The sequence below is a fragment of the Chlorocebus sabaeus genome, chromosome 25 (assembly GCF_047675955.1).
Source record: "Chlorocebus sabaeus isolate Y175 chromosome 25, mChlSab1.0.hap1, whole genome shotgun sequence".
Taxonomy (NCBI): Eukaryota; Metazoa; Chordata; class Mammalia; order Primates; family Cercopithecidae; genus Chlorocebus; species Chlorocebus sabaeus.
In genome coordinates, this window is record NC_132928.1 from 13,474,869 (window position 1) to 13,489,992 (window position 15,124).

At 35.8% G+C, this 15,124-nt stretch overlaps 1 protein-coding gene across 1 annotated transcript in view; it reads left to right on the forward strand.

The window, feature by feature from the left end:
• Window positions 1-15,124, forward strand: part of USH2A (usherin) — a 785,943-nt gene that overhangs the window by 318,212 nt on the left and 452,607 nt on the right. Inside the window, exon 21 of the mRNA XM_007988447.3 lies at window positions 6,873-7,003. Coding sequence (XP_007986638.3) covers window positions 6,873-7,003 — 131 coding nt within the window. The remainder of the gene's footprint in view (window positions 1-6,872; window positions 7,004-15,124) is intronic.

Genomic DNA, 15,124 nt, shown 5'->3' on the forward strand with positions numbered 1-15,124 from the left:
CATTTCATCACCTGTTCAGCAGAATTTCGTGTTTTTAATTTTAGCCATTCTAGTGGGTACAGAGACGTGTCTCATAGTAGTTCTAATTTGCATTTCCCTGATGAATGATGACACTGAACATCTTTCTTGTGCGCCTTGGTTATTTGCATATCAGAATTTTTAGTCAAGTGATTGTTTAGACGTTTTGCTCATTTTCCATTGGGTTGCTTGGCTTTTTATTGAGTTGTAGGATTTTTTAATATATTCTACATGTCAATTCTAAGAATTTAAATTTCTGATCAAAGATTTAAACAATTTATAGTAACTTTTTAGCAACTTTTTCATTCATACTAGGAACTTATATTTCAGGTTCCTTCTCTTGATTTGGATTTTGGAAGGCAAAATTTTCATCAGCTGAAATGTATTACTTCTTTATTTCTTTTTGTTCTTACAGTACCTTTGTATGGCTATTACCTGACAATTTCCAATCATTTTGAAATGTCTTACATTTTCCTGTATCTGCAATAACAAAGTTAAGTTGACTAGAATAAAAGCTTTTGGATGGCTTTTTACATTTCATAGTTCAAGAGAGACACGTTTGGTTTTTGAAAAATATTTGTGTTGAAGTCTAACACACATACAGAAAAGTGCAAAAAGTGGCAATGCACAGGTTGACCCATTTTTATAACCTGGACAGCCCTGAGTACCCAGCACCCACAGTACAAATAGAAAACTACAGGGCCCCCAGTGGGCCTGCCTTGTGCCCTTTCTAAATCCCAGCCAGGATTGCCTCTATCCTGACTTCTAACATCATAGATGGATTTTTGTCTGTTTTTGAACTTGATATAAATGGGATCATACAGTATATATTCCTGTGTTCTTCGTGTCTCTTACACAATCCATATTTGTGAGATTCATGTATATAGTTGTTCATTCTCATTGCTGTATTTGTTTGTACAGTTGAGTGACGTGTGTATGTTTCGGTTTGAAGGTGTAATAAAAGGTCTTGCTATAAACATACTTGTATATCTTTTGACCCTATGCATTTGGGTGGGGCTGGATATGGAGCCAAGAGTAGAACAGTTGGATAAAAAGATACACATATCAAAAGATACAAGGATAGCTTTTTTTTTTTTTTTTTTTTTTTTGAGAAGGAGTCTTGCTCTGTCGCTCAGGCTGGGGTGCAGTGGCACAATCTTGGCTCAGTGGAAGCTCCGCCTCCCGGGTTCATGCCATTCTCCTGCCTCAGCCTCCAGAGTAGCTGGGACTAAAGGCGCCCGCCACCACACCCAACTAATTTTTGTATTTTTAGTAGAGACGGGGTTTCACCGTGTTAGCCAGGATGGTCTCGATCTCCTGACCTCGTGATCCGCCCGCCTCAGCCTCCCAAATTGTTGGGATTACAGGCGTGAGCCACCGCGGCCGGCCCATAAGGATAACTTAATAAATACTGTCGGTTTTTAAAAGAGGTTATACACTCCAACTAATAGTTTATGAATGCTGCATGTATAGATATTATTACATTGTACATTATAAACTTAACATTTTACTTATTTATTTAATATTATATATAAAAATATAGTTATATGTAATATATACGTGTAGTTGAACATATTTGGCTACACTTTGTGTTTCCTTTTCATTTTAGCCATTCTAATGGATATTTAGTGGTATTGCATTTCATTTTGCGTTTCTCAGATGACTAATGATAGCGACCATCTTTTTCATATGTTTTTTCTGGCTATGTATCTTGGTATCAGATATATGTATTGCAAATATCTTCTCTCACTATATCGTTTGTCTTTTCATTCTCTTATTCCTACCTTTTGCTAGCCAAAAGTTGCTAATTCTAACATGGTCTAATTTATCAACTTTTCCCTTTCTGTTATAGATTCACATTTATTGTTTAACAATTATTTGCCTAATCCATGGCCCCAACAGTGTACGATTTTTATGATTAAATTTGAAACTTGCAAACCCTCTTACTTGAAAGTTAAATATTTCCATGTAGAACTTGGATTTTGTATATTTTTAGAATGTTAGGCCATGGATGTAAGTTTATTTTACACATCTCATGTATACCATTTGTACAAAGTATGTGTTCCTTAAATATTTCTTGAATGAATGAAAATAGAGATGCATGAAATGCTGTATTATTTAAACACTAGAAACAAAAAAACTGAACTTTAGAACATTTCCTTTCTGTCTCATTTTTTGAAAATTAAAATCTAAATTTCAGCAAGTGAGAAAAGTATAATTTTCACTTGTCTGCCCATTTTAATCAGTATTTCAGCTTAACACAAACATTAAAAGCAAAAAATATTTTGGCACTGCTGGGCTCTGATCCACAACTCTTCTTTTTCCTGGGCCTGGGATGAAAACACATTCATGAGGCAGAGAGGAAGACAAGCTCAACTACACAGCTGTATTAAAATTTCTGCTCTCCTGTGCACACCACATGTCCGCTTTCATTTCTTTGGCCAACACAAGTCACATCACTAAGCCTAACTCAAGAGTTAGGAATCTGTAAATACATAATCTTCTCATAGGAAAAGAAAGTGTTAATAATTTGGAGTAGTTATGCATGTTACCACTCTGTCTCATGGTAGAGTCAATAATATTTTCTTTAAAATGTTTTATATAGGCCGGGCGCAGTGGCTCAAGCCTGTAATCCCAGCACTTTGGGAGGCCTAGATGGGCGGATCACGAGGTCAGGAGATTGAGACCATCCTGGCTAATATGGTGAAACCCCATCTCTACTAAAAAAAAAACACAAAAAACTAGCCGGGCGAGGTGGCGGGCGCCTGTAGTCCCAGCTACTCGGGAGGTTGAGGCAGGAGAATGGCGTAAACCCGGGAGGCGGAGCTTGCAGTGAGCTGATATCCGGCCACTGCACTCCAGCCTGGGCAACAGAGCGAGACTCCGTCTCAAAAAAAAAAAAAAAAAAAAAAAAAGTTTTATATGTTAATTAAAAGATTATGTTTATATTTAAATATATTCTTTTTTTATTAAGTTCATTTAAAGAATTGATTACACGATTTCAGCATTTGGCTCAAAAGATAGAATGTATCTATATCTATGGCAATAATTAATTGTCAAGAATATGATGTTTCAGTGAACGCGTGCATTTTTAATTCCATCATAGAGTTTGCGCAAAAGACAATCATTCATTATTTATTTTGGCAATGTAAAGAGAAAAAAGAGAAGATTAAATTATTTGAAAAAGCTGTGGGAAAGTCTCACATACACCATCAAATCCAATTGCCTTTTTTTATACTATAGCTTCCCTTCTTACAAGAAATTTTCCTCAATCTGTGTAAAGTATTATATTTTAGTTGTACTAGCAGTGCGTTTTCTCATATAAGCATAAAACTTGAAAATTAAATAATATATTTTAGAAAAACACATGCACTTGCATATTTCTTAAATAGTGCATAATTTTTATGAGATTCCCAAGTATATCTTGTCTAAATATTCCTGTAATTCTTACTGATTTATTTTCATTCGTCAGATTTCTCTTGAATTAAAGAGAAGTAGTTGTCTTCCCAGATTGAGCAATTACTGGTATCTTCCCAATACCCAGTTCCATGCTTTTATTCTCCTCTCTACTGCCACATAGATGACTCCAGCACACTGGTAGAGAGTTTTGCTATCTTCATGTTTCAAATTATAGCTATTCTTGTGAAATAAGCTCAAGCTGTGTAATTTTATAGGAATAGGTTTTATTATAATGTATGATACCAAATATCACATAAAAATGGTGACAGAAAGATAAGATTTCCCAAGTAGTGTTACTCTGAACCATAAGGAGAAAAGCTTAAGAGAAGAAAAGAGTTGGTAGAAATATACTTGTTCTTTCCTCAGGTTGTAGACCAGACTTTATGTCTATGTTTCTGCTGGTAGATGCTTCCTTCTTTTATCTCCCTGGTCTACCCTAATAATTAATTTCTATGTCTCCTATTTCTTTCTCTATCAGATTTTTCTAATTAGTGTTCTGTCACCTCCTTCTACTCATTCATTTCCTCAGTTCTTATCACCCAGCAGTCAAGAGTCTGTCCATTCTACTCAACTGAAAAAGATTATGTCATTACTGACTCCATAAGCTTTTCTTCAGTTCTAATTACTCTGGACCTATTGGAAGTGTTAACACAGTTAACTAACCTTGCCTCCTCAAAGTTCCCTCCTATCTAGGCTTCCATTTTACAATATTTTCTTGATCTAACTTTATTCTTGCCCTTATTTTTTTCTTTTCTTAAATGTGGACATTTCCATTAAAGGCTCTTGTTCTTTCTCTACAATCTGTCTCTTAGACATGGCTTTTGATAGGTGATTGCCAATTTATTTTCCCAGCACCATCTTCTCTTCTGAGATTTAGATTCTCATTCCCAAATGGCAGATAGAGTTTTCTGCATCATAAGTTCAGTATGCCTAAAACTAAAGAGAATTCCTAACCCCAGATTTCCTTCCTTACCCGACATTTCTATTTCTGTTATTAATACTCCATTTTCCTCAATAATTGGTGAAAAGAATGGACCATTTCGCCCCACACCATCACCTCATATCAATATGACTTAATGTGCCTTTCCTGAAATGTATAGAGTTTATCCTTTCAATTATTAATTCAGTTACTTGTCTGTCCTTGTCTTATTCTCCCAAAGCACAACACTCACCTCTTTTCTGTGTATCTAAGTTATGTCTCCTCTCTACATTTCATCATCAATTTTGTTGCCTTAGTCTCAATTTTGAAAATCCTGTTCCTGCTCTCCAGTCAAATTTTAATTTCTTCCATTAATTTAAAGGATAAGTTTCAAATGGGTGGCTCAATCATTTCAGCGCACTTATTAGGGGAGATGAGAGAGAACAATGCATCTAGTAGTAGGAGTCCAAGTGAGTTTGACTACTGAAAAGCAATTTGTTGGGGCAAACAATTCTATTCTGTGAAGTGGAAGAGTTACCAGGAAGGACCGCGTCCTGAATCTGACAGCAAGAACACAATGTTCAAGCAGGCCGGAGTAAGAGAATAAAAGAGTCTGTAACAATGAGATATAAAAATCACTAGGTCAACTTTGTTGAAAATGACCAAGAGCATAAAACGTAGAAGATGGAGACAAAGAAGTCAAGAAGGCCAGGATAAATTTGATTTGCCTTCTTGGAAAGTCTAAAACCTGTATCCTAAACTTAACCTTTGCTGTGACTAAAGGAATGGTACTCTCAAAATAACTTAGAACACAGCATTCTTTTTCATCTTTGTCTTCTATACAAACTTCTCAAGCCATATTGTACAGATGTGGGGTCTTACCTATCTCTCCAGATTTATCTAACTCCCTCCTCCACAACCAGCCTTCCTCAAACTTTCCATACCTCTAGGCCTTTGTACAATTCCCACCAAATCCTTCATATTCTCTGAAAACAAGCTGAAGGATTATATTCTCTAAAACTGTCCTCAATTTCTTTTAATCAGGTATTTTGTATATATCCCTATACCATTTATCACATCGCATTACAGTTTTTTTTTGTTTGTTTGTTTGCTTTTTTTAATTGTCTTTTTTCTCAACTAGAACTCAATGTCAGTTATGGGCTTATTAGTTTTTCTTCTTTACCGTGTAGCAGAGTTCAACTAATGTTAGTGTTCCACAGATGTGTGTTGAAAAAACGACAGTCCAATGTTCACCAAATGATATCTGCTTTCCTGCCTTCAAACCCTAGCTAAAGCTTTTCTCTTAAGACATGGTTTCTGGGGTAGTTGATGTCTATTGAACCTGAGTCCACCACCACCCACATATGCAGGACTTTTGGTTACCAGCTCAGCCTGAAGGAAGATCTCCTTCCTTTAAATTTTTATTATCCTGGCTGACTGTATTTTTACTCAAATCAGTATTCATTCATTATTCACTATTGTGTTCTTGAGATGTTATTTGATTTTCATATATGGTCTTGAGCTCTTATTTGATTCTCACAGGATAATTTGTTAAGGCATATGCATTTAATGTTTTCAACTAAACTGGAAATTCTTTGAAAACAGAGATTGTGTCTCTTACCAGTTTTAATACATTAAGCAAAAAGCCTTACACATGGCAAGAGCTCCATAGTATGTGTTGAGTATGTGAGATACTGAGTAGAGTGGAGATGGGGCCATGTAATGGTAGGGGGAAGGCATCATTCATATGACTGGTGATGGGGACGTGTAATGGTAGGGGTAAGGCATCATTCAGAGGACTGGAGATGGAGACATGTAATGGTAGGGGGAAGGCATCATTCATAGGGCTGTTGCATGTTGCCCCTGCTTCCTAAGCTGTGGAAATTTCTATGAGAAAAGAGCATTGTATATCCTATGCAGGGCTGGTATGCGCTCTGAAGGATCAGTAAAGATCCCAGAATTCTGAAGGCTGCAAACCATTAGGTTAGAGGATGGTTTTTCAGGAAATTACCTCTATAGGCCACTTCATGGCAGGTCTTTCCAATATTAACTTCTATTACTGAACTGATTATTTGAACTTCATAAATATTTTAAGCAAGATCCTCTGTGTTTCTTTCACTCGTGTCAAAAATCCATTTATTTTTATGACTCTCTGATCATGTTTTCACGTTGATACTCTGAGTATCCAATTTTGGGTTGACAATATGTCTTTTTAGGTTGATGAGTTTTGCATAAATTTAAACTTCATTTTATATTGATTAGCAGGAACACAGGCATAAGTTTCCAAGTACTGATTGGCATTTAAAAATGGGATATATTTAAAACCAAATGGCCTAGACCATGCCAGTACATTGCTGTGTATAACTTCCTGACTGTACTCACTACATCATAAATAATAATGAAAGTAAATGTACATTTATCAGAAAGAATCAACAAAACCCCAGCACTGATTTGCTGATCACACTTGTCTTACCAGGCATTAAGGCCAGCTTTCGAACAAAAGTGCCTGAAGGTTTGATTGTCTTTGCAGCATCACCTGGCAATCAGGAAGAGTATTTTGCACTCCAGTTGAAGAAGGGACGTCTTTATTTTCTTTTTGATCCTCAGGTAAATGAGTACTCATAAAAGTTAATATTTTTGAGAATTTAGTATGTGCCTGGTACTGAGGTAAATGCTTCTGTTTTCACACTGAAACTTCATTCAAACCTTGTAAGGTAGGTACTATTATTATCCCCATTTTGCCAATCAAGAAAATGAAACTTACAAAAGTAATGTGACTTGCCCTCAGCTAAAATAGCAGAGCTAACTTTTAAACCATCATGGTCCGACTGAGAATCTATGTGCTTAACAACCAAAATGCCACCTTATAATGAAGATTAACACTTTTAAATAAATTTAAAGAGCTCTATTTTTATTTTTCTTAATAGCAAAACATCATGTCCCCTTTTCATCCTTCCGTGTCTTTCTTTTTTTATTGTTTCACCAGCAAATATTTAAGTGGCTATCGGGTACTATTGTGCTGGGCGTTGCAGACTACCATAGTTTTAAAGTTAAATATGACCATGCCCCTGTGAAAAAATCTGCAAAGGATATAGTAAAATAATCAATTTTAAATGTTTATAAATTATATCAAAATAAAGATTTAGGATTCTACGTATTATAGGAACAAAAATAAATAAATACATTGTTTTCTGAGTTGTCAGTTTTCTCTGGAAATGTGATATTTAACTGAGATACAAATCAATGAAGAAAAATTGGTCAGAACAAGAGCATATGTCTGTATTTGAGGGTGCATATTTCAGGCGGGGCAGTACAGGGGAGATAGTGATCTCCACCTGGGAAGGTGCTAAACATAAAGTTTCCAGTCAAAGTGAGCAACAAACGTTAAGGAAATAGCAAATATTAAGTGCCTGAGGTGGATGAGAGCATGGCGCTTTTCGTACACTGAGATGAATCTGATATAGCTGGGAACAGAGACAAAGGGAAAGGTTGAAGATTGAAAAGCTGTGTAGAAACTAAGTCATTTAAGGCCCTGTAAGCGAATGTGAGGATTTGAATTTTTCCTAAGGGTGCTGGGAAAGCACTGAACAGTTGTCTTCACTTGAGTTAAACAAATATCAGTGAGCATTTGATATTAGGTATTGTATTAGGCATGTGAGTAGTTGAGAAATGAGTAAGACTAAGTAAAAGATATTAGCTTTCCATTTTCTTAGTTCTTCAACTTAAAACTGATGTGCTTACCAAATAAACGTTTTACATTTTATTGGTAAAGCAGGCACAACGTTCACCCTTGGATCCAAGTTGCATCTAGGATCATGGACTAAGTAATCTGACTGAGGATCTCAGCCTCATGTGCCCCGGAGATCCATTGACCTTAGAGAGGAAAGTCAGGGCCTATTGTACCAAGTGTATCTGAGGACCCTACCAGGCTCAAAAAGCAGGCCAAGGTCCCCCTGCTTTATGAAGCTGAGAGAGCTACACAGTGGCCACTCGAAGGACCAGGGGCAGAAAGGCTCCTTCCTCATGACTTGATAGAGGCCCGCTAACTCCCTGGCTGGTGCACTATAGGTTCTCAGACACAAAGATTTCTGAGTGTCCCCTTGCAAGGCAGCTTCTTAAAGGATGCCAGCAGGTGGGCAGTGAGTAAGCAAAAGGAAATAGCATCACACCTAAGCAGATCCCGCAGCCAGAGGGAAAGGAAGAAGCAGCAGCTATCGCAGAAGGCAAGACAGATGGCAACTGAAAAAAATAAAAAAAAAAATCAGCTGAAGTTGATTCAATTACATAAAGGAAAATATTATTTTTTATTTGAAAACTTTAAGTAGATTAATTAGAGGAGAGACACTTTGAGCCTCAGATTAGTAGGTCAGAAGATTAAGTTGAAGAAATCTCTCAAAATACATAATAAAAATGTGACGCAAACAAGAAAGATAGATACTACTACTGTCACTAAGAAGCGATTCAGAAGGAGAACAAAAAGCACATGCTCAAGAAAAACAGGGATAACATAAAATGATGAAACAAAAAATAGGAGAGAATATCTGATTTAAGAGGGAATTTAGTATATATCCATTGAAAAGACTCATCAATTTCCTGTCAAGATTAAGCAAAGTTAATACTTCTGTGAGAGCTCTTTGTGCCAGGCATTATTGTAAGTGCTCTTTCTATACGTAAATTTATACATTTTCATACACACATATGCCTATACACACACACACACCTACACACGCACATAAACTCATTTGAACTTTTCAACAACTCTGTGAGGTAGATACTCTTAATATTCCCATTTTACAGGTGAGGAATCTGGGTCACAGGTAAGTTAATTTTCCCCAAGTCACAACCCTAATAAGTGACCAAGCCAGGTTATAAACACAAGCAACTGAGCTCCGAAGACCATGATTTTAGCTACAATGCTATACTACTTTTCAACATGAAAGAAAGATGATTGTTGATATCCATAAATTCAGAAAAAATCCATCTGTGCACTGTCCACTGAAAGAAATATTTCAGTAAGTAGCCAAAAGGAAAAATAACAGAGTCAGAAATACAAAAAGAAGCAGCATCAGTGAATAATAAATCTAGCAATATTAAGCTATGCCTAAATATTTAATGATAGAGTGACTAGAACTCTGTTTTACAGTGACAAATAAGAATCTTTGAAATAGAAGAGAAGTATAGCAAGGGCAAGAAAAAAAAATACCGTGAATAATCATTTGTTGCTAAAATTAGTAAGAATTGAAGGAGAGGAAAAATGAGTGAATTAAAAGTTCTGAAGGTATCAACTGAGTGGCGGGGTGTGGGTGGAATAAGGGAATATGTTATACCGATGTTTTGTTTTCTTAAAATAAATAGGGCAAATGTATGATTTTAAATGTTGTAGAAAAATAAGTTAGTTACTACTAATAAAAAAGTGTTCTGCAGGACATCCAAATTAACAAGGTTAGAAAGGAGAGCAAATGCTAAGTTAAAAAAATCAACAAAAATCAGAAAAAGAAAGGGGAGAGTACAGTAAAATAGAAGACTGTCAATGAGAAAGAAAAATCTGGCTTTTCCCCTTCAACCAGTTAGTATCTGGAGATATTTAAGAATAAGCCAGATGGAGAAAAACTAATCACGGGACCACTTATTTATAGAGCTTTAAAGTATACAAAGTGGATTCCCATGAATGATCTTATTTCATTCTTCAAGTAGCCCCTTGAGGTTGACATTGTTTTCATCCGTGCTTTAGATGAAGTGGCTTAACTATGGTCATAGAGTGGTTTAGGGATAGAACTAGCACTGAATTCAATTATTTGAATAGCACTGAATTATTTCATTCAATGAAATTTTGCTAAGAATTTATTGGACTTCACAGTTATGCACTGGGAACACAGAAATGAACAGAATGACACTCATTGGAATTCTGGCCATTAGTTGTTCATCACAGATTTTGAGTATTTATAGTCACCCCCTACCAAACATGGAACAGTCATTGGAGAATTAATCCAAAAATGATTTCCCCAAATCTGAAGCATGACTGCCATCCCTTTTGACATGTGGTGTTGCTTTTTCTAAAGGATGCAATACCTTAAAACTCCGTAGGATAGGAGGGTAAAGAGGTCAAACTGCTTAACTGAGAATGGCTGCCAGGAAACTCATCTGGCAGGCCTCATCTTTTTCATCTCCTTTACGGTGATCACCTGGACAGGCTGGTGCAAAGCGTGGTAACAGAGTTCAGGGAAACATTCACAGGGCATTGTCCCTCATTTCTGTCCCCTTACCCTTCTCATTCACACAATTACTTAGAGTACTCATCACTGCTATTAGCTTTCCCAGTTGCTCTGTCTCTACCCTGTGTAGCCAAACCCTAAGCTGTAGACATGGTCCATAGGTGCCCACCAAGTATTAATAAAATTCTTAAAGCCACTGGGTGCAGTGGCTCATGCCTGTAATCCTAGCACTTTGGGAGGCCGAGACGGGTGGATCACGAGGTCAGGAGTTCAAGACCAGCCTGGTTAAGATGGTGAAACCCTGTCTCTACTAAAAATACAGAACTTAGCTGAATGTGGTGGCAGGTACCTGTAAACCCAGCTACTCGGGAGACGGAGGCAGAAAATTGCTTGAACCTGGGAGGTGGAGGTTGCAGTGAGCCGAGATTGAGCCACTGCACTTCAGCCTGGGCAACAGAGCAAGACCCTGTCTCAAAAAAAAAATTGCTAAAACCAAGTTGGGGGCTAAAGGGAGTGGGGAGGGTTTAATGATGTCTAGTAAGTAAATTTTTATCTGAAATAATATCTCTCCATAAGGTAAAAGCTGCTTGAGTTTTCAGGAAAGTGACAATTTATTTATTGTTTAAAATACAAGGTATGGGTTGAGCAGGATGGCCTTGGGATCTAGCTGAGAAAATGTAATCAGATGCATTACACTAAGTGCTCATGGGTCATGATGCTAACTATATATGAAACAATGAGCTCATGCTAGCAAGGACTGTGTCCTTCCTTACCTCCAAGGAATTTATACTCTAAAGCAGGTACTAAACATATTTTCTAAATTTATAATAAAAGCCCCACTCATTTTTAGACAAAGAAGTGTTAAAACTGAGGGATGGCGAAAATTTTGAATACTCTTCTCTTATTTGCTCTCCTTTTCCAAAGTAATATCAATGCAGCTTCTTGTATGAAGTTAGAGCTACCCTGGATTTAAAACAGCATAGAAGTTTATTTCATATGCCTTCTATTGGGATTACATTTATTTATATTTTAAATACCTTGGGTACCACTTTAAGCCAGTTTTTCTCCTCTAATCTTTAAATGAGGACGAGATTATCTAGTGAATACTTTACTATACTCATGACACAAGTAATTATGTACTTAGTGTGTCTTTCTTATCAGATTGCATGATCCAGTGAGGGCAAAGTCTATGAATGTTTTGTCCACAGATACTTCTTCAGGACTTAGAACAGTCTTTGGAACACAGTAGATGCTCAGTAAATAAATGACCATTGACATATTACCTGGTTGACTGACTCAATAACTGTTGGTAAGATACTACCACTACTCATAACTGAAGAAAATTATCCATTTTTCTAGGTTAAAACGTCTAGCTTGTGATGATTACATAAAGCTTTAGTTGTTGTTTATTTTTTTTATTTTGAAAAAATTAGAGAAAAAGTCTTGCTGTTTTGCTCAGGTTGGTCTCGAACTCCTGGCCTCAAGCAATCCTCCCATCTTGGCCTCTCAAAGTGCTAGGATTATAGACATGAGCCACCATGCCCAATCTTGTTTAAACTTGTGTGTTTTTCAGATAATTTGACTTTTATCAGGAAACAATAAGATGGTTATTTTTAAATTGTTTTTGCTGAATTCATTCAAAATAGCCAGATTTTGAATTATGAAGAGAATTTCAAGAAATTTTAAAGTAATTATCTAGCACATATTTAAGAAATAACATGAAATCATCATGTACTTTGCTCTTTTTAAAATTTCTCAATAAAATCAGTAATAAATTCCTTATATAACAATTTAATACAATATAGAGGCTATAGATATAAAAATGTATTTGGTTTGTCATCCAATTATCCAAAGCATTCTATTGAATAAATGTTTAGGGAAAGGGAGATTCTTCATAGCATATAAAATTAGAAATGTGTTTGTATATTACAAACTGGACATTTGCGATTGTTAAAAGATACAATAAAAAAAGTTAACTACAACTTTTAATTACTGTATTTTTTGTTATCTCCAACAATTAGCTATAATTTTCCCATTCTTCATTTAATTAAATTCAATTTTGAATATACTTGACCAGATAATACTTTAGTGACCAGTAATGATCCATGTTAATCCCTTAAATATTCTATGTTCAGTGACATTAACAGGAAATTCACATCATATTCTGGCTTTACTTGGAAGGAAGCTGTGAGAATGAAAGCTTTTTTTTTTTTTTTTTTTTGAGAGGGAGTCTCGCTCAGTCGCCCAGGCTGGAATGCAGTGGCCAGATCTCAGCTCACTGCAAGCTCAGCCTCCCGGGTTTACGCCATTCTCCTGCCTCAGCCTCCCGAGTAGCTGGGACTACAGGCGCCTGCCACTTCGCCCGGCTAGTTTTTTGTATTTTTTAGTAGAGAAGGGGTTTCACCGTGTTAGCCAGGATGGTCTCGATCTCCTGACCTCGTGATCCGCCCATCTAGGCTTCCCAAAGTGCTGGGATTACAGGCTTGAGCCACCGCGCCCGGCTGAGAATGAAAGCTTTAAAACAATTCCGAATAGCATCTGTTGAATGCGTCTGATATGTTCCAAATAGAAAGAACAACATGAATAATATGACACCAGAAGTCATCACAGAATTTTTCTTTCCTTTTCATTGGTGGGGGGAAGTAATCTTAAAATAATCTTCAAAAAATGATACTCTAAATTGCTGTAAGTATAAAGTGAGTTTGGCATGCTGAGGCTGTAGGTAACGAACTTGAATTTGTCTCCAATAAATGTGATTTCTGATGTAGAGAACTATTAATGCTTCAGATTGTTGCCAAACAAAATATGAAGAACCACTTACTCAGACACCTGATCTTTAGAATGCAGCATCATTTGTAACAATTTTAACGCTAACTAAGTACACTTTGATGAGACAGCATTTAATAAAATGCTCATTAATTTCATCATTAGCAAGGGTATGCTAAGAAGTAAGCCAGTTTCTTATGTCACGCCCAATTAGCATCCCATGCTAGTAATCCCATTAGTATTGTTGAATTCACTAATGGAAAAACTAATGGGCATGCTACCAGGGCACATTAATTGGGCACGACACCAGTTCTGGTTTTAATTATTAAACTACGATAATGAAATGTGTGTTTGTAAAATATTAAAATGTTGAAATAGGGTTGAAGAAAATAAAAGGGTATGTAGACAAAACAGATATAAGGAAAGTCAGCCTACAAAAATACAAAGACTAGAACTTGCCAGATGGTCATGTTTCTAGCTGATGGAGTTGTCTGTAAAAGTTGGGATATTGTCCATGTGAGAGGCAACCCACTCATACTCATGGGAAATTAAAAGCTTTTTTTTTTTTTTTTTACTTTGATAACATGAAATTCTGTATATCATACATGTTGTCAAGCTCTTTATGAGGCCCGACAGGAGCCAATTAAATGTGTAGAGTGGACATGTTATATCACAGAAGCCATTTCAGAGAAAGATAAACAGAAATCATACTAAACATGGTATGATTAACATTGTATGTTTTTCAATATACATCTTCAGCTTCATTATATGAAACAATGATCTATTTTCTCTTTTTGAAAAAAACTGTATAGCAAAATTATTAGAGTTTGGTGAAATTTTCTGCTAATTAAATGTTTTGGTAATATTTTACCCAACCTTATTTTTTAATTTTTAAAGATTTTAATAGAATGAGCTTTATTCTTGCTCAGTAAATCAACTTTATTAAGAAGAAAATTCATTCCCATTTAGAAGTTTTAGAGTAATTTCTGTTTTAGTTTTCTTTAATAGTAGTACTAGTAGCCGTTGGTGACAAAGTTGGGGTATCTGTCACTTAGTCTTATTCTCTTAACACTGAAAATGTTACTATAGGTAACCAAGGCTACTATAACATACTGGAAAAGTGTTTACTTTTCTTGAAAGTAGTGACATGGCAGACATCTGTTCTATTTCCCTTTCTCAGTTTATTATTATTATTATTACCTCCTATTTGCTAAATTCTGTTCTTAATATCTGCCATTTCCTACGTCTTATCACTTAGGAACACATTTTTAACTATTATGTGATTACCTTAGCCAGAACTATAAATATTGGATTTTGGCTTCAAAGCATTGTGTATTATGTTTAACTCTACCCTTATGTTTAATGTATCATAACTGACTAGTTTTTAAGGTGAATGTCATTCCCGTTTGTTATTGATAGTTTTGTGAAGATAAGAATGACTTGTCTGACATCTCTCTATCTTCAGAACTCATTTTTAGTGGTATTTTATTAGTTTTAAATTCTTCTCTTCTTTTTCATATTTACATCATGAAAAGTAAAGTCTAAAATTTTAGAATAGAAAATTCTTTACCTTTCTGATGAATAGCTATATTCATCAGAAAATGCAAATGGCTTTGTAAGAAATTCTTATTGCAATGATGAGACCTTTACAGATCTGTGCACTGTGGTGCTCAGGGAAGTATTAATACATCACAGGAAAGCCAAAATGATGCTAGACATCAACTTCAATTTTGAATTCTGTTTGAAATGT